This window comes from Hemiscyllium ocellatum, chromosome 10, assembly GCF_020745735.1.
Source record: "Hemiscyllium ocellatum isolate sHemOce1 chromosome 10, sHemOce1.pat.X.cur, whole genome shotgun sequence".
NCBI classification, from domain to species: Eukaryota; Metazoa; Chordata; class Chondrichthyes; order Orectolobiformes; family Hemiscylliidae; genus Hemiscyllium; species Hemiscyllium ocellatum.
Genome location: NC_083410.1, coordinates 19,249,582 through 19,268,664, shown reverse-complemented (window position 1 = coordinate 19,268,664; position 19,083 = coordinate 19,249,582). Strand labels below are relative to the sequence as shown.

Sequence of the window (19,083 nt, the reverse complement as noted above, 5' to 3'; positions counted from 1 at the left end):
TTTGGTGTTTAGGCTCCACAGAAGCAACTTTCACCCACCAGACTACAGATTCAAGAACACCAGCAACGGTTCTCCTTCAAGATCCTTCACTCCACACTCGCAGCCATGCGCCAGCACCTAATCTCTCTATAGTCAGCCCTGCCACATCCGAGGACCACACTCTCTCAGAACTGCAAAGGACCCCCTTCTGTATTATATTCAGGAGAATTCATACTCTCAACAAACAGTACTTCAACACCATCTCAAACAACAAAAATTCTAAGTACAACAAACTTTTTATCTACCCACCTGCACAACCAGCATTCCTCAAACATTCCAGAAGATTCCCCCAGCCTCTGCAACTGCTCGGATGCCATTAGCCATGCAGCTGCTGCAGCCACCATCCCCACGGTGATGGATGACGTCACTTCTGCCCCCATCATGGCCACTTCCATAGCACTTGTGCCCCTCAATTCCTCATGCACCACGTGACATCACTTCCACCTCTCACATCATCGCTGATGTCACACACTGACTTCCAACCCCCCTCCCCCACTGCCGTGTTTGCCACCACTTCCACCCCCAATGCCTCTCACCTGCATTCTGCTGACACACCCCCATGCAGGTCCCACTGTCACCATCCCCGCCACCCAGAACCCTGAAGGGAACACTATTCTTGCTCATGACTCCACCCATATTCCCACGCCCACTCCAGTTACAGGCTCCGCCCCCACTCCTACACCAGGTCCTAGCACCAAGCCCTGCCGAGTTTTCACCATTCCCCCCGACATCCCCCTCACTGAGGAGGGACGATCAATCCTCAACAAAGACCTCACCTTATCCCACTCCATCCACATATCAATGAATTTAAACATGCAGTGACGCTGAACACTTCTTCCGCCACCTCCATGCTTACTTTTACAATCAAGACTCCCACCCACCTTCCAAGGACCTCTTTGCCCACCTCCAACACACTCCATCCACCTAGACACCCTGTGCTGGCCTATTACCTGCCCTCAATCTCCATTTCCAACTGCTGCCGAGACATTAACCACCTCAACCTGTCTACCCCCCTCCCCCAACATCTCACCCTCAATGCGCAGCCCTCCACTGCCTCTGCCTCAATCCAAACCGCACCATCAAACCAGCAGATAAAGGGAGTGCAGTGGTAGTTTGGCGCACTGACGTCTACACTGAAGCCAGATGCCAACCCGAAGACACTTCCTCCTCCTACCATGACCCCATCCCCCCATCACCAAACTATCACCACCCAGACCATACAGAACCTCATCACCTCAGGAGATCTCCCACCCACAGCTTCTAACCTCCGTTACGGAACCCCACACCGCCCGATTCTACCCCCTTCCCAAGATCCACAAGCCTGACCACCCTGGCCGACCCATTGTCCCACCCTCACTTCCTGGCACCCTCCCCTGCCATCGCAGGAATTGCAAAACCTGCGCCCACACCTCCTCCCTCACCTCCATCCAAGGCCCCAAAGGAGCCTTCCACATCCAAAGTTTTACCTGCACATCCACCAATATCATTTATTGTATCCGTTACTCCCGATGCGGTCTCCTGTACATTGGGGAGACCGGACGCCTCCTTGCAGAGCACTTTAGGGAACATTTCCAGGACACCCGCACCAATCAACCCCACCGCCCTGTGGCCTAACATTTCAACTCCCCCCTCCCACTCTACCGAGGACATGCAAGTCCTGGGCCTCCTCCACTGCCGCTCTCTCACCACCCAATGCCTGGAGGAAGAACACCTTATCTTCTGCCATGGAACACTTCAACCCCAGGGCAATGTGGATTTCACCAGTTTCCTCATTTCCCCTTCCCCCACCTCACCCCAACTCCAACCTTCCAGCTCAGCACCGCCCTCATGACCTGTCCTACCTGCCTGTCTTCCTTCCCATCTATCCACTCTACCCTCCTCCCTGACCTATCACCTTCATTCCCACCCCCATTCACCCATTGTACTTTTTGCTACCTTCCCGCACCCCCATCCCCCTCTCATTTCTCTCTCCACTCTGCAACCACCCTGCCTCCTTTCCTGATTCCTATTTCGAGCTTTTGCCCGGAACATCCATTTTCCTGCTCCTCGGTGCTGCCTGAGCTGCTATGCTTTTCCTGCATCACTCTAATCGAGACTCTGGTTTCCAGCATCTGCAGTCCTTTTTACCTACCTTGAGGGTTTACCTGCTCTAATAGAAGATTCATTGTCTAAAAACACTAGGGAAATGGCTTAAATTCTTTGTTCTGTCTTGTCACAAATCATAGCATACACTTGATCAGAAACATACACAACAGGAGACATGTTCAGCATTTCACCACCTCAGTTGAATGTAACAATCTGTATACTCTTCAAGTGTGGGGTTTTCTTCCCCCTCGCAAGCCAGAGGACCAAAATCATCTCAAATTTCAAAATAAGGTAAATAAACTGCTTCTAGCAAGCTGGCTAAATGTTAGAAAAGAAGTGTAACACCAAAAAGGCAGATTCCAAACATTTCTTGAGAATTAGACAGAGCTATCACAATCTCGAGTCAGGATACTTCTGAGATGACACACAAACACGAGAAGTAACTTAACATAGTTCTGTTTATAAGGAGTTTGGAAAGAAAGATTTTTTTAAAAAGTGCTGGGAGAATCAGCAGGTCTGACAGCATCTTTGGAGAGAAATATAGAGTCCACATATCAAATCAAAGACCTTCCATTCTCTCCAGACAAACAGTCATTAGATTGCAGCATCAACTCAGACTCACTTATTCTCTAGGCATGGTGCCAAATCTGTTGAGCATTTCTACCATTTTCTGGCTTTTATTTCACACGTCATAAATGACACTGTGTATTTTTTGTTTTTTGTGTTGAATAAAATGTAACATTGAGCACAGTGGATCAGTAGGATCAGTCAGTCCCCCAACTTTGATTAAATTTCAACTACACATTCCAGACAAATTAGTCATTCTCAGTTATAATAAGAGCAAGAGAAAGCTGGAAGACACTCAGCAGGTCAGGCAGAATCTGCTCAGAGAGAAAGAAAGAGTGTAAATGTTTTGGTTGGGTAACCTTTCCTTAGAACCAAGTGAAATTATTTCAGGTTTCCACCATCTCCAGGATTTTGCTTTTGCATTCTCGATTGCAAATGGGGGACTATGCAGTTTTCCTTAAAAATCTCCATGACATCGTAAATACTGTATTACAATTTTATCCATTCCTAACAGCTGGCTAAATGTTATGACATCTTGTAAGCCATGAGCTGGAGCAATGAATGAAGTTGCCAAAAAAACAAGGACTCCTAAAGGACTTGCAAAGTGTCAAAACAACAATGAGGACAGAGGTTGCCTTGGGCTAGGCTGGGAGCCAGGGTGCTTTATAGGACAAGCAGCAGAATTCTGAGTGACTCCCTTAAAGATTACCAATGGTTTTGGACATTATTGTAAATTTGAACTAAATTAGCTATATATCCCATTATTTAGCTATTCATAAGATAATATTGAATGAGAAATCTATTTGAGCCATTGACCCCATTATTTTCAATATGCAACTAAATTTGAGAAATCAACTATTTCAGTCTTAATTAATCTCAAGAGAACAGAAGAACTGCAAATAAGCCTCAAAAGGATAAACCTGTGGCTCCCCAGTAATCTAAATGAAAAATCCTGGGATATCAAAGTAACATTATAATCTGAATTATTTAACCTGTTGTATTACACGATGACAAGCCAATGGTCCTAATAGCACAGACATCAGATTTTCAAGGTATTTGATCATCAACTTCTATTTTTATACTAGGATCTTTTAATCGGATTCTTCGCTAGGTATTACATGGGGAGGTGACAGCCTAGTGATATTATTGCTGGACTGTTAATCCAGAAGCCCAGGCAATGTTCTGGGGACCTGGGTTCGAATTCCACCATGGCTCATGGTGGGATTTGAATTAAATAAAAATCTGGAATTAAGAAACTAATTATGACAATGAATCCATTATTAAATTTCACAAAAAACCCATCGAGTTCACTAATCACTGTCAGGGAAGGAAATCTGGGTCACACTACACGTGAATCCACACCCACAGTGCAGTTGACTCTTAATTGCCTTCTGCAATGGCCTGTTAGAGGTCAACAGTTCTTCTCTAACCAGCAGCCTCATCAGCAAGAGGCTGTGTGTCGTGCAGTGTCATGCACTGAGAATTCAGAGGACCAACCCAGGGGCAAACACGTGACAGTAGGAAGGGTAATCAGAGGGAGGTGGGAATTCGACAACGAGGGCAGTGATGATAATATTAAACAAGGTTAAGTTAGGTCACTATAATGTGTCTAATAATTATCTGAAAGCAAGGCTCAAGGGAAATAAAAATACGTACCATATTAGGAGTGGATTTGCGAGGGGGAGTGATGGGATGTTTAGGGGTGTTAAATCGGGTGATATGATGGCGCACTGTTCCAGTCACCTTGCTGCCTCCTTGGTACTTTGCCAGTGGAGAAGATTTCATGCTACCGGCATGCTTTTGGTCAAGTGCCTGATAATGAGGATTTCGGAGTCTCTTCCCATCACCAGTGTTTGGCCTATCACAGGGCGTGCTCCCTGACTTCCCAAACCCAGGGTCAATTCCCACTTCCCTTCACCGGTCCCTTAACTGGCCCCAGCAAAAGTTCCCTGCTTCCCTGGTTGTCAATTCCACAACTGAACACCATTGGGAACTGGATGTAGTAGCAACACCAGAACCGAACATCTACTCAGACAGAGTTGGAAATCTCAAAGTCTGGACCAATTAACAGTCTGACACCTGTGAAATTGCCTCAGGTCTACTCAGCCAAGTGGAGATAGGCTTCACTCCAACTTTTCAGCTGGACAATGGGGTTTCTGCACAAAATCCTAACCAATGCAAATGGAATTGGCTGCTTCTATCAGGGGTTCAAGTCCAAATTCTGGAACTGTATGTTTACACCTATACAAGAAAGTAAACAATGTTGGGTGCAGTTCAGGAGCAAAACAAAAAAAAAGAGGAATTAGAAAATACAAGTATAAAAGAATATCCAAAAAGTAACAATAACATTATTCGATGCAAGAAAAAAATTGAAAAAGGTGAGAGAGAACATACTTGACAAGTATATCTTCAGTCAGTTGAAAAGGGAACTAGCGCTAGTTAAATCAGAAACAAATGACATGAACAATCAGATAGTTGTCAAACAATAGAAAACGTTCAAAACTGGAGATGATTAAGGAACATAATAGGCCCTTTCCCACAGGCAGGAAAAAGGCACTTCAACACAAAAACATTAAAACATATGACAAATTTGAAATTCATTGTATTTTCTGTATTCTGGCTGTTTTTTTTTCCTGTCTATGAAGAGGCAATAAAGAGATTTAAAATGCCAACACAACATTAAAAATAGTCACATGCAATGTAACAAAAATAGTGATAACAAAAAAAGTAAAAAAATTAAGCTGAGGGGAGAGAAACAAAAGCAGAAATTGTTGGAGAAACTCAGCAGATCTGGTAGTGTGTGGGGAGAGAAAATAAAGTTAACATTTCAAGTCCTGTGCCGTTGTTTCAGATGGAGGGATATTTGAAACAATGAACTCTGCTTTCTCTCAACAGATGATACTAGACTTGCTGAGTTTCTCCAGCAATGAGTTTGTTTCAGATTTCTGTATCCGCAGTTCTTTGTTTTATGTCAGAGAGAGAAAAACAGAGCATCTTTCAAAGAGGATGAAAAATTAACTAACTGGTTTGTTGCTTTTGTTTTTACCGAAGATTGGGAAAATATATGAATAGAAGAGGAGGTAAGCCTGAACAGGAACAGCTAACTCAACAAAATAGCTAGATGCAGTTTTCAGGTCTTCAGAATTACAATCTAATATCAGGTGGGGTAAGCATCTACAAGCTATTAATGGGAATAAAGTTACTGGAATAGAAATCTCAAATGTTGTTAAGGACATCCCAGCATAGACCTGTAAAACACACAGCACAAGTGGATACCTAACCAGTACTTCTGTTTTATTTCAGATCTCCAGCACCTACATTATATTGTTTTTTTATTTTACTGTTTCTTTCAACTTTATTTTTCTTATTTCATCAGGAAGAGTTATTCACAATTTAGATACACAGATGCAGAGGAAACTCGTGAAAACAACTGGCTACTTACTGTACAAGAATCAATAGAATCACTTGGAAGCCAGCCATCACAATGAAGCTAAATCCAGGAAACGATGTGAGTGTTTGGGGATAGAGTGCATCAAATACAGTTGTCCCAATTATAACACAGATTGTTTCGATAGAAGCCATGCAAGAAAACATTGCACCTATTAATAATTAAGAAAACACAACCATATGAAATATTAAAGCTTTGGTCACAGAACTGGTATTCAGTAACAAATAAACAAAGCAGCTGAAAAAGCACCATCTTTTAGACTCTGTGGGGATAGTGAGCCATTAAAATTAAAATTCATAACAACAGAACATAACATTCTGCAACAAAGATTGAATAATAAAATTTTGGCAAAATTCCAGAAACTGGTTCATCATTGATGCACAAGTGTCAAAAGTTCATCAGTTCCATACAATAAAGTAGCTTTTTATTTCTGAAAGAGGTAGTGGCAATGGTGGCAGTAATCACGGGACTAGTAAATGGAACCCAAGACTCCTATGCCATAGGTGGTACATGGCGAAATCTGAATTCAAACAAAATCTGGAATTCAAAAAAAAATCACATTTAATGATGGCCCCTACAATTTTGTGCAAAGCCATCTAGCTCCCTTTACCTGGTCTGACATATACGTGACATGTATCATACCACACCAAATTCTAAAACAAGGGAATGAAAAAGGTGGTACCACAGGCAGTGATCTAGGCATCAGAGATGACAATGACGAACATACATTGCAGGTACACAAAGTCCTCCTGACTAATATTTGGGGATTTTGAACCAAAATTCAGATAGCAACTCTTCAGACTAGTCAAGCCTGACCTAGTCACTCATGCAATCATATCTTACTATGTCCCACATACCACAATCTCCAACACTGGAGATGATATGGGGTAACATATAGTGAGGAAGGAGTGGAGCTGAGAGCTCTCAATATTAAATTTGGACCTCAAATTCTTAAGGAATCAGGACAAGCAAATTTCCTGTTGATTAACATTTATTGCTGTCTCCTCAAACACAGGTCACATCATTTGGACTCAGCTAGCTCAGTTAATAGCTTCTAGATTGGTTGGTTTCCTCAGCATTTGCCAGGGGGAAATTAATTCCACCCCATCTTCACAAATCTACTGTCTGTGTGTTATAATAGGACAAGAGATGGTCAGCCCAAATGGCACGGGATGATTCCAAACTCATCTTCACATTAAGAATAATCTCCATGCAGTGGAGTGTTACTTTTTTTGCCTAAAAGTGAGAGTCATGTCAGGTATGAAGGAGTGAAACTGCCAAAAGGCCAGACAAGTTTTCTCATTGTACCTTACCAAACTCGTCGCTTTAATTGTCATTGCCAACCTAGAGTATCACATCATACATCCATCCTATCTTACCATGTACCATTCCCAGAAAAACTTACCACTCACCAGACATTGACCAAGAACAGCATCCCTTGTGGCCATGCAATCGTCAAAAGCTTTCAATATACATAATAGCGAATTTCACACTAGGTAGTGGAAAGTTATCAATTGAGGATTACATTTTGTTAAAGGCCTTGTTAACAGCCCAATTTACTCATTAACATGCAACTTCTTATCTTACCAGAACTAGGGGTCGCAGTCTAAGGATAAGGGGTAAGCCATTTAGTACCGATGAGAAGCAACATCTTTACCCAGAGAAGTGGTGAACCTGTGGAATTCTCTATTACATTAAATGGTTCAGGCCAAGATATTGAATGTTTTCAAGGAGTTAGATATAGTTCTTATAGGGCTAAAAGGGATCCAAGGGCATGGTGAGAAAGCAGGAATGAGATACAGAGTTGGATGATCCACAGAAGATCCAAAGTCAGGCAGCCCATCACCCATCTAGACATTTTCTGCCCCTTTTGTAGGCTGAATTCCTGGTGTAAATGAGGACTGCAGATGCTGGAGATCAGAGTCAAAAAACATGGTGCTGGAAAAAACACAGCCGGTCAGGCAGCATCCAAGGAACAGAAGAATCAACGTGTCATTCATCATTCCTGAAGAGAAGCTCATGCTTACAGACTCTCCTGCTCCTCAGATGCTGCCTGACTGTTTTTTCCAGCACCACATTTTTTGACTCTGATCTCCAGCATCTGCAGTCCTCATTTACACCAGGACCACACATTTTCACTGATTTCCTAGAGTAGTGAGAGTGGGAGGGATGACAGAAGATGATGAAAGTAGGTGGCACAGCTCTTACTTTTGGAGCATGTGGGAAGCTATCCCAAGAAAGTGATTGGGCAGAGGACATTCAGGCTTAGTGGCAAAATGGATTTCGGGGGGAGGGGAGGGAGGGGGGGGGGGGGGGGGGGGGGGGAGAGGTTGCAGGCAATAGTGAATGTGTTAGGATGGAGACACTTGGTGGGAGGTGTAAACAGTAGCAGAGATAGAGAGTGAGGGGTATGGAAAGAAAGTGGCACATATGTTGGCAGAGTAGAAGTGGTCATTGACTTTTTTCCATCAGTGCTGTACATTCTCCAGATAAACTGTTTTAACATGGGTAGCAATCTTAAACCAGGGCTAGCATAGTCTCATGCTATGACTTCTACTGTTGGTCCTGAGAGATCACTCTGTCCAGCAGGATGTCCCTGTTCCTACATGGAAAGGGAGTTGACAATTTACCCCTTTCTACTATGCCGGGGGCAAATATCAAGAACCAAAAGAGGGAAGCTCCTTGTTAACAGTCCACATCAGGTTTTAAAAATGCCACGTACAAGGGATGCTGGTGAATTCCAGGATATCTGCTGAGTGATGAGTTGTCCTAAGAACAATGCATTCTAAGGTGGGGCTGGTATCCACTTGAAAAATACCATAGTGACTTGAACGGGAGAGTTTGGTAAGATATAGTGAGAAAACTCATAAGCCTCGCAGTAGGAGTCCCAGCAAAAACTTAATGTATTTGTACTTAATCAAAATAAAAAACTTCAGCCATGGCTTTATTTTCCAGAGTTATTCACTGAATTCAGATTTTACCAGATCCCATAATGGGATTTGAACCCATGCTCAGAGAGCATTAGTCTGATCCTCTGGATTGCTAATTACATGGCATCACCAGAATACAACTCCACCCTTACAAACCTTCAAAACCTGCAACCTCTAATATCCAAAAGGACGACAGTAATAGATACATGGGATCACCATCAAATGCATGTTCCTCCCCCAAGTTACAATTTGCAACTAAGATCACCATTTCCTTAACCTTGTTGGGTCAAAATAGTGAAATTCTCTTCCTAATAGCACAATGATTGACCTCCAAAGGACTGCAGATCAAAAAAGATAGCTCACCAACATTTTCTCCAGGACTATTGGGGATCAGCAATATATGCTACCTCAGCCTGTCATGCCCACATCCTATGAACCATTTTTTTTTAAAAGTGGCACAGCAAATGGCTCTACAGTTGAATGGGAATTAGTGCTTTAAATGGTGCGTTGACAAAGACCATTGCAGTCCATGACATCGAAGGTAAATACTAGAACAAGAATGAGGCAAAGTACAAAACAACATGGGAGGGAAAAGAGCCATGTAAGTAGATGATGTAACATGCCAATTCCAGTTGAATTGGAAGTTTACCCCTAGTTTGATGAAAGAAGTCGGCCAACTTTATTTAAATAGTGAAACACAATTGTAGGGCCTTTGCTTGTAAATGGGCATTAGTTTTCTAATGGAGAGATCAATGTAAAAGGCCCTCCTCTCAAAAAGGTTCTTGATCTTTTGTGTCATATTTATAGAAATGTAGATATGGCTACATTGCCACTTCTCTATATCACAACAGAAAGGAATTACCATTGTCTCTGCCAGAGTTACTTTATAAAAGAGTTAAGAAAGTATTGACTAACCATGAAAGCTTGAGTGCTTTAATATTAAAGTGAGATTAAGATCACATTCTAAACCATTTATAATGAATGCAAGTCAAACTGAATTATCACAAAATCATTAAATTTAATTTCACAAGCAAACCTGCAACATTGACCTTGTTCATTTCGTTCTACGATATTAGATGCTACAGACTGAAGCACAGCTCCAGTGAATCCAGAAAGACTGTTCATTACCGCACCTGAAAGATTAATATTTGAAACGCATGATCAATGTTCTTTTCTTAATTTAAGACAAATAAGTTTCATATAGATCCATTCAAGTGAGTATGAGTGGGAGTTGTAATGGACCATTTAGAAAAAACAAAAAGATATATTTTTATAAATTACGACAGTACCCACAAAGAGTCTTTTTTTGACTTCAGGACATTTCAAAGTATTTTACGCCAATCCCTTTTGAAATGTGTCCTGTTTTAGTAATGATTTGGAAGTACCAGTGTTGTACTAGGGTGTACAAACCTGCGTAATTGTCAACCATTTTAGTAATATTGATTATGGGGTAAGTACCAAAATGGAACTTCAGGAACTTTCCTATTTCTTTGAATAGTGTCAGAGGATCTTTTACACAAGGAAAGAAAAACTTTTAGTTTAATATTTAATTTGAAAAGGTGCACTTACTACAGTGTAGCATTCTCTCAGTATAACACTGAATTGTCAAAAATTGATCATTTGCTCGTCTCAGACTAGCTGTTGAATGTATGAACTTCTGACCTTTTGACAGAAAGTGTCAAAACTACCTAATATTTTGCAAATTTTAACACAAGGAACTAGATTAATTTTTGAATCTGACAATGTATCAAAGATATAGTTAAAGAGTTAGTTCTGAGGGATAAACAAGCCATTTTGATTGTTGCTCAGGAGAATTTTGGGATGGGATAGGAGACGAGGCATCCACCACAGACATCTATTGTTTGCTTTTACATATTACATCAGGAGAAGATTAAGAGCTTATCATATCACCTGTCTTTATTATGCTGCAGTTTTCATTTCTTAAGGCCAGCAGGACACTTTAATTAAGAAACATGCTGGATGAGATTTTAGCTCCATCTGCTCAGGTGTAACTAAATTAAAATGGAGGTGCTAGATTTACCACGTCACTAACTCCCCTGCCATTTTCCCCTCCGTACCTTCCACTGAATAACCTTCTGAATCTAGTGGCAGTCGCGTCAATCTCAGCAAATCAAGGTGCAAAGAAATCCCTCTTACTCCAACTATCTACTTCAGTTAAACTTCTTTAGTTGGAAGGTTGTCTTCATAAAATTTGTGCTAAAATTACAGGGACCATGGGGAACAGGAGTGAGTGCCAATTTACTAAGTGCAATGCGCCCTCAAAATGGACTAGACCTCCAGCTGACACTACTGGGTAATCAATGGCATACTCCACCCAATCGTTTAAATCTATCCGCTTAGTTCCACATGAAAGAGTAGCTTTTCATTCCTAATAACAATTTTACTCAGCAGTTCAGCACACCAAGACTCAGCAAATAGAATTAATATCCAAGGACACTTCGCAATAAACACATGATCAGAATATGCCAGGGACAAATAAATACACCAGATAACTGGTAGTCGGTATGACTATTTTCCTTAACAAAGCTGCTGAGTAACTGAAGGGCAGGTAGTGAGTTTAGCATGCAGCTGCACCAAGCGTTGTCTATTTTGTTACTCTATAGCATAAAGAGCAATAGAAAAACTGAACATGGTGAAAATCATATTGTATATTCTCATTTTTGGCATAACTTAAAGTGGGTTTATAATTAGTGTCTCACCTGAGTGAAAACAAGTGCATTCACTCAAGATCCAACGTGTGTATACCAACCCTGGCAACTAGAGGGCTATTTAATAGTCACCCAATATCACGCTTTTAATGAACTAGAAATCAGATAGTAAAAATTACCACTGATTAGAACAAGATCCATTGATGTGAATGACAAAACACTGAATGAGCGAGAGCTTCTACTGTACCAACATTTTTAAAGCCAAAGAATCAAATATTTTGGAACAACTTAAACGTATATCCTGCTGATCCCATTGTAAACTACTAGAAAGTAATTGCTTCTAATGGATAATAAAGGGGAGGCTGTTAATTTTCTCTAAAGGAAGGTTGAATTATTGTCAAGAATTTTTAGCTCATTAAGTCCCTACATGAAGATTTAGGTATTTGCAACATGAAGGCGGATTAATTGCTTCATTATACAATGCAATATTTTAGATTTTACTAGCCAAGAATTCTTGGTAATGCTACATCAATTTTATTGCACAGCACATGGACTAGTTTAGCCATTGAACCCATTCCTGTAATATAATTATTAGATTTACAGATTTTTGAGCTCATAAGGGGCCTGTAACCATCTGCACCACAGCACACATTTGACCTTCCATCTCAGAAGAAGTAGACAGAGCATTTTATTGGTCATGGTCCCTGTGAAACCTCAACTTTTTCTTACTTTATTCTCTGCTTGTGCCAAATCAAAGTGTAACTTTGTGTGTCTCACAGTTTTAAGCCTCCGCAAGCTTGCCTTTCCTTAACATTCATTGCACCAAGAAAAAATTATTCCATGCCAACAGACTTCTAGTGAACACTGCTATATAACAGACTTAACTGGAAAAGAGTTTGTATTTACATTCCAATGTATCTCATGCCTACTAGATAGAACATTGGTGAACAAGTAACATTACATAGGAAGATCAGATTTGTCCATGACATAGCTTCAGCATCAACCTTCAGTTTCAACATCAGGCCATCTTGGCCCAAAAATCTGATTTGTACATGCTATGCAATGCTCATGCAAGGAATTGCAAACTGTGAACATCTCTACACTCCAGTCTAGCTTCTTGCAACATCAGCATTCCGAAATCATGTTCCACCAGTAATGCCTTTGGCTGCTTAATCCCTAACCGCTAGGATTTCCTCAAAACCATTCTACCTGTCTGTTCTCCTTTAAGATGATCCATAAAGCCTCCCACTTTTACAAAACACTTTTAGGGATTCCTCTCTATATCACCTTGTGTAGTCTAGCATCACATTTTTAATTAATGATGCTTTTGTGAATAGCACTGGAATACTGTGTTATGCTAAACATGCGATATAAATGTATGGTGTTGTCATCTACATCTGGATAGGATCTGACCTAGAATTATCAAGGAAAACAAGTAAAAATTAATAACTACAGGAAATGTTCTAGGGAATAGAAAATATCCAAATTAAATAGAAATTGAGGCATGATTGAGAAAATAAATAAGTTTGCTGCAACATTCATAGTTGTGAAAAAAATATTAAGAGCATATGTGCCTAATACTGTCAATATTCCTCTATAAAAAAAAAAGCAACAGCTTTCAGGTATTGATTGAGACAAATACTGATTAGGTCACCAAATCTCCAAAATTTTAATATTGACATTCTGCCATCACATACAAATATAATTACCATTTAAACTGTCATACAAGAAGTAGCACCTCTGGCAATGCAACCCTTCCTTAACACTACAGAAGAGTGTAAACTGGCAGTGCAGGCCTGTGTGTGAGGACTATAAAGTACATAGTTTTATATCTAACATCTCAGTGGAATACATACAACATCAGACCAAGTTATAATGTTACCCCAGCCCCCAGGGAAAATCAACATTCCATCCTAGGAGGTCCACCACTGTCAAATCCAAAAAGTCAGAGTCAGAGATATAAAGAACAGAAACAGATCCTTTGGTCCAATGCTGACCATATATCCTAACCTAACCTAATCTAATCCCATTTGCCAGCACTTGGTCCATCTAAACCCTTCCTAGATGCCTATTAAATGCTGTAATTGTACCGGCCTCCACCACTTCCTCTGGCAGTTCATTCCACACATGCATCACCTTCTGCATGAAAACATTGCCCCTTAGGTCCTTTTTATATATCTTTACACTCTCGTCCTAAACATATACCCTCTAGTTCTGGAATCCCCCACCCCAGGAGAAAAGACCTTGTGTAGTTACCTTATTCATGCCCCTCATGATTTTATAAACCTCTACAAAGGTCACCCCTCAGCCTCCGATGCTACAAGGAAAACAGCCCCATCCTATTCAGCCTCTCCCTATAGCTCAAATCCTCCAACCCTGGCAACATCCTTGCAAAGCTTTTCGTAGCCCTTTCAAGTTACATAAATCCTTCCAATAGGAAGGAGAGCAGAACCGCACACGATATTCCAAAAGTGGCTTAACCAATGTCGTATACATCCGCAATATTACTTCCCAACTCCTACACACAATGCTCTGACCAATAAAGGAAAGCATAGCAAATACCTTCTTCACTATCCTATCTACTTATGACTCCACTTTCGAGGAGCTATGAACCTGTACTCCAAGGTCTTTTTGTTCAGCAACACTCCCCAGGACCTTGCCATTAAGTGTCTAAGTCCTGCCCTGATTTGCTTTTCCAAAATGCAGCACCTCACATTTATCTAAATTAATCTCCATCTAATCACACCTCGGTCCATTGGCCCATCTGGTCAAGATCCTGTTGTAATCTGAAGCAGCCTTCTTCGCTGTCCAGTACATCTCCAATTTTGGTGTCATCTGCAAACTAACTGTACCTCTTATGCTCACATCCAAATGGTTTTATAAAAATGACAAAAAGGGTGTTCTAAAATCCTGGGTCTCTCAAGATTAAGAGACAGGTCCTCTCTCCTCACCCAGAAGCTGAGCAATTTGGAGGTAACCTGTCTTGAACTATAGCAAAGGAACCTTGTCTGTGTCATAAAAGTTAATTTAAAAAGCTTAGATTAATGGGCAAATTAACAAGAAATAACAGATATATTACAGACTGTGTTTATTTCAGGACTCCCAGTTTGCACATATCCTTTAAGTTACTGATATTTCACCGCTCCTCTTCAGAACAAAATGGCTTTAAAAAGATTTAGGAAAATAAATGTAATAACACTTTATGTTCCAATTGCACAACAGGGGAAAAAATTCTGATCTAGTTCTAAATTGTTCGACCAAGTTTATATCTGGAGGTTGACTGCAATGATGCCAAGAATGCGCAAAATAAATCTGAGCTTGTGCAAACAATTGTTTGCACATTCAACTGCTCTAATCCCTTGATGTAAAATATCACTGCCCTCCCATAACTTAATCAGCTGGAACTGGGATGCTATTTTTAAAGGAGAAACACATATCTGCTAATTCAAAAGAATGAAATAAAAAGCAAACTTACTGGAGGAGGCGGCACAACAAGAGGAAGGTCTTGGAGAGAAAAATACTTAAAATGCATTCCACTACAAATGGAACATTCAGTTGAAATGCTCATTCCCATCCTTATAGGTACTCTAGAATATAAGTAGGAGGGTAACTGATGATTTCTGTATATGACATTATTAGCTTTGATTTTACAGAAGCATTGATACACTGCTAATGTTAGCACCATTCCCACTTTTCCTTGATTACTTTCACTCCCAATGCAACTTTAATAGGATTAATATGGGAGGTGGTTTTTCTCCCCCCACTATCAGAGCATTGTTAGTCGAATTTTCTTCCTCCGAAAGTAGCGAAGGGATGTGATTGAATTTATTCAAGGTTGAATTGATGTTTGATATACAAGACAGTCGGGGATACTGGAGCGCCAGCAGGTGAGTGAGTTCAGGACAAAATCAGATCAACACCTCATCAGTGCTCCTATCTAGTCCTTCAAGATGCTGTTAGCATCTTTTTATTTATGCAGTATTTCATAAATAACCATCAACCTTTCCCAGCAAACGTTTAAACTTAGTTTTAAGCAGAAGAAATCATTGATTCCTAACTGTTCCACAAAGAGTCTGTGGGGAAACAACATAGCAATGTTCTGATATCGCATTATACGAGGTGGCATGGCTCACAGCACCAGGGACCCGGGTTCGATTCCTGCCTCTGTGTAGAGTTTGCACATTCTCCCAGTGTCTGCGTGGGTTTCCTCCGGGCGCTCCGATTTCCTCCCACAGTCCAAAGATGCGCAGGTCAGGTGAATTGGCTAGTGTTAGGTACATTAGTCAGGGTAAATATAGGGTAGGGGGAATTGGTCCGGGTGGGTTACTCTTTGGAGGTTTGGTGTGGATATGTTGGGCCAAATGGCCTGTTTCCATAGTGGGGTATCTAATCTATACAAACCTGGGAACATCTAGGTTTACTCCAGGTCTGTTTGAAATCAACTAACACAGAACAAAGAGTGGGAATTATGGGCTACAAACTAGGAAACTACAGAAAAGGAAAAAGAAATTAATTAGTGACCATAAGCTCCAAATCCTCCTCCTATTCAGTTCTTTCTGAAAAGGGGACATCAGAATAGACTACGATGGATGGACAAACTGATTTGTCTGTATTCGCCCACCAGTCAATTAAAGTAGACAGGCAGATGCAGCAAGCAATTAAGACAACAATTGGTACATTGGTCTTCATTTCAAAAGGGTGAGCTCAGAAGGAGCGATATCTTACTGTAGTTATACAGGGTTTTGCTGAGACATCACTTGGAGTATAACATGCAGTTTTCTGTCTCCTGATTTAAGAAGGGAGTGCAGCAAAGGTTCACTAGGGCTGATGTCAGGGATGGTAGGACTATGTGAGAAGACATTGATTCAACTGGTCTTATATTCATGAGACTTTGGAAGGATGAGAAGGGACCTGATCAAAATGTATCAAATTCTAACAAGGCTTAATTGACTAGATACAGGGAGGAAGTTTTCCCCAACTGAGTAAGTCCAGAACCAGGGGATGGAGTGTCAGGATGTGAGATGAGGCATGCAAACCTGGGATTCTCTACTGCAGAAGGCTGTAGATGCCAAATCACCGAACATATTCGAGGAAAAGATTTGTTTTTAATTTTAAAGGCATCCAGCAATATGGGAAGGAAGTGTTAACCTTGAGATGGAGGATCAGCCACACAGTCATATTAAACGGCAGAATAGGTTTGAAGGACCAAATGGCCCACTCCTGCTCCTAAATTCTATTCATGTTTTAAGGTATCATAAGACCATAAGACATAGGAAGAGAAATAGGCCTTTGAGCCCAATTCAAACGCCATAATTCCAAACAAAATCATCTCTAAATTCACCTCAACTTCCTGACCAACAAATGCAGTTAGTAAGAAAAGGCGACAACACCTCCTCCATTATAATCCTCAATACCTGTGCCCCGTAAGGCTGCGTACTCAGCCCTCTACAATATTCCTTATACACAGATGAAAGTGTGGCCAAATTCCACACCAACTCCATAGTGCTGAGGCAAAGATGAACAAGAGCGTCAAGTTTCTCAGAGTGATCACCACCAATCTGTCCTGGTCCACCAACATTGACACTATGGTCACGAAAGCACAACAATGCCTCTACCTCCACAGGAATCGAAGTAAATTGAGCATGTCCATAAGGATTCTTACAATTTTTTTACATTTGCACCACCTAAAGTATACTGTCTGGTCACATGACAGCATGGTATGGCAACTGGTCTTCCCAAGACCACAAAGAAACTAGAGTTGTGAACATAGCACAGTCCATCACACACAGCAGCCTCCCGTACATGGACATCATCTATACTTCCCACTGCCTTGGAAAGCAACCAATATAAACAAAGACCCCTTCCACCAGGTTACACTCTCTTCCATTGAGCAGAAAATATACAAGTTGGAATACTGGGTGATTTATTCGAAGGGGAGATACGGATATCTTTCGATGAGTTGACTCAAAAATATGAAATGCCCAATAGGGACCTCTTTCATTTCTTTCAATTAGTAACTTCATACAGAAAGAGACCACACTTCTAATCGATCCTTATAGGTCCAATATGGAGAAGAGAGTATTGATTGCTGTGGGTACATTATCTGTTAGCAACACTTATCTATTGGGAGGGACCCCTCGAATGAGACCAAATGGCTTTGTAGTTTATGGGAGAGGGACTTAGACGTTGAGATTTCTTTTGAAATATGGGAGGATGTCTGAGAAAATGCAAGAAGGATCTCTATTTGCAACAGGACCCATGCCTTGCAATTTCACATTTTCCAAAAGGATCTAACAGCCCCAGACCACCTTGTTAAATTTAAAGCAGGAACATCTTCAATGTGTCCTAAATGTAAACTGAGCATGGGCACGCTTAGTCATCGTCTTTGGTCCTGCCACAGACTGCGGGCATACTAGTGTGCTGTGGCAGACAAAATAGAGAAAGCCTTGGGGACGGCAGAGGAGATTGACCCGCTCTTTCATTAGATGCACACAAGAACAGCCTTTTCAGTATCCTCACTTTGTGCCAGAAAGAACATTCTATCGGGTTGAGTGTTGGACAATCCCCCGGGGCTGGTGACGGAGCATATCTCCTTTGATTTTCTGACGAGTATGGGGCAACATAAAACTGAGAATATCTATAAGACATGGCGCTGAAAATGTGTTGCTGGAAAAGCACAGGTCAGGCAGCATCCAAGGAGCAGGGGATTCAACGTTTCGGGCACGAGCCCTTCTTCAGGGCTCGTGCCCAAAACGTCGATTCTCCTGCTCCTTGGATGCTGCCTGACCTGCTGCACTTTTCCAGCAACACATTTTCAGCTCTGATCTCCAGCATCTGCAGTCCTCACTTTCTCCTATAAGACGTGGTGGCCCTTTTCGGACTATCTGGGTACAAATTTGTCTGCTGTACTTTTAAGCTCTTTTATATAGCCGTGGCAATTCTAACTAATAGGTTTGGTATTCAGAGGAGAGAAGCTATGAACATATGAATAAGTATAAACGCAAGTGCTTGATGGTCAAAGGCTATCACTTTGTTTTGCTGAGCTGTGTTATGGCTGTTATTATTAATTGTTAAAATTTTCCTTTTGTAGCTTGGTTATTAGTTAGTGTTAATGAAATTAGCATTTTTTAAAATATTGGGTTGAATTGTTTGGTTTTGTATTTGTTGTAATATTCAAAAGAAAAAAATTCCTTTAAAATAAAAATACGTTTTTAAAAGTTGGAATACACGTACGAACAGATTCAAGAATACTTCTTCCTCACTGTTCTCAGACTTTTGAATGGACCTGTTAAATGTTAATGTAGACCTTTCTCTGCACCTTTTCTGCAGCTGTATCTATCCTGCA

At 41.0% G+C, this 19,083-nt stretch overlaps 1 protein-coding gene across 3 annotated transcripts in view; it reads right to left on the bottom strand.

The window, feature by feature from the left end:
- The window catches only part of zgc:174356 (uncharacterized protein LOC100137120 homolog), a 90,389-nt gene that overhangs the window by 22,501 nt on the left and 48,805 nt on the right, over positions 1–19,083 (bottom strand). For all 3 annotated transcript variants that reach the window (XM_060830827.1, XM_060830825.1, XM_060830828.1), the window contains 2 exons: positions 10,119–10,202; positions 6,134–6,290 (listed from right to left, as the gene is read on the bottom strand). In XM_060830827.1, the coding sequence (XP_060686810.1) occupies positions 6,134–6,290; positions 10,119–10,202 (241 nt within the window). The remainder of the gene's footprint in view (positions 1–6,133; positions 6,291–10,118; positions 10,203–19,083) is intronic.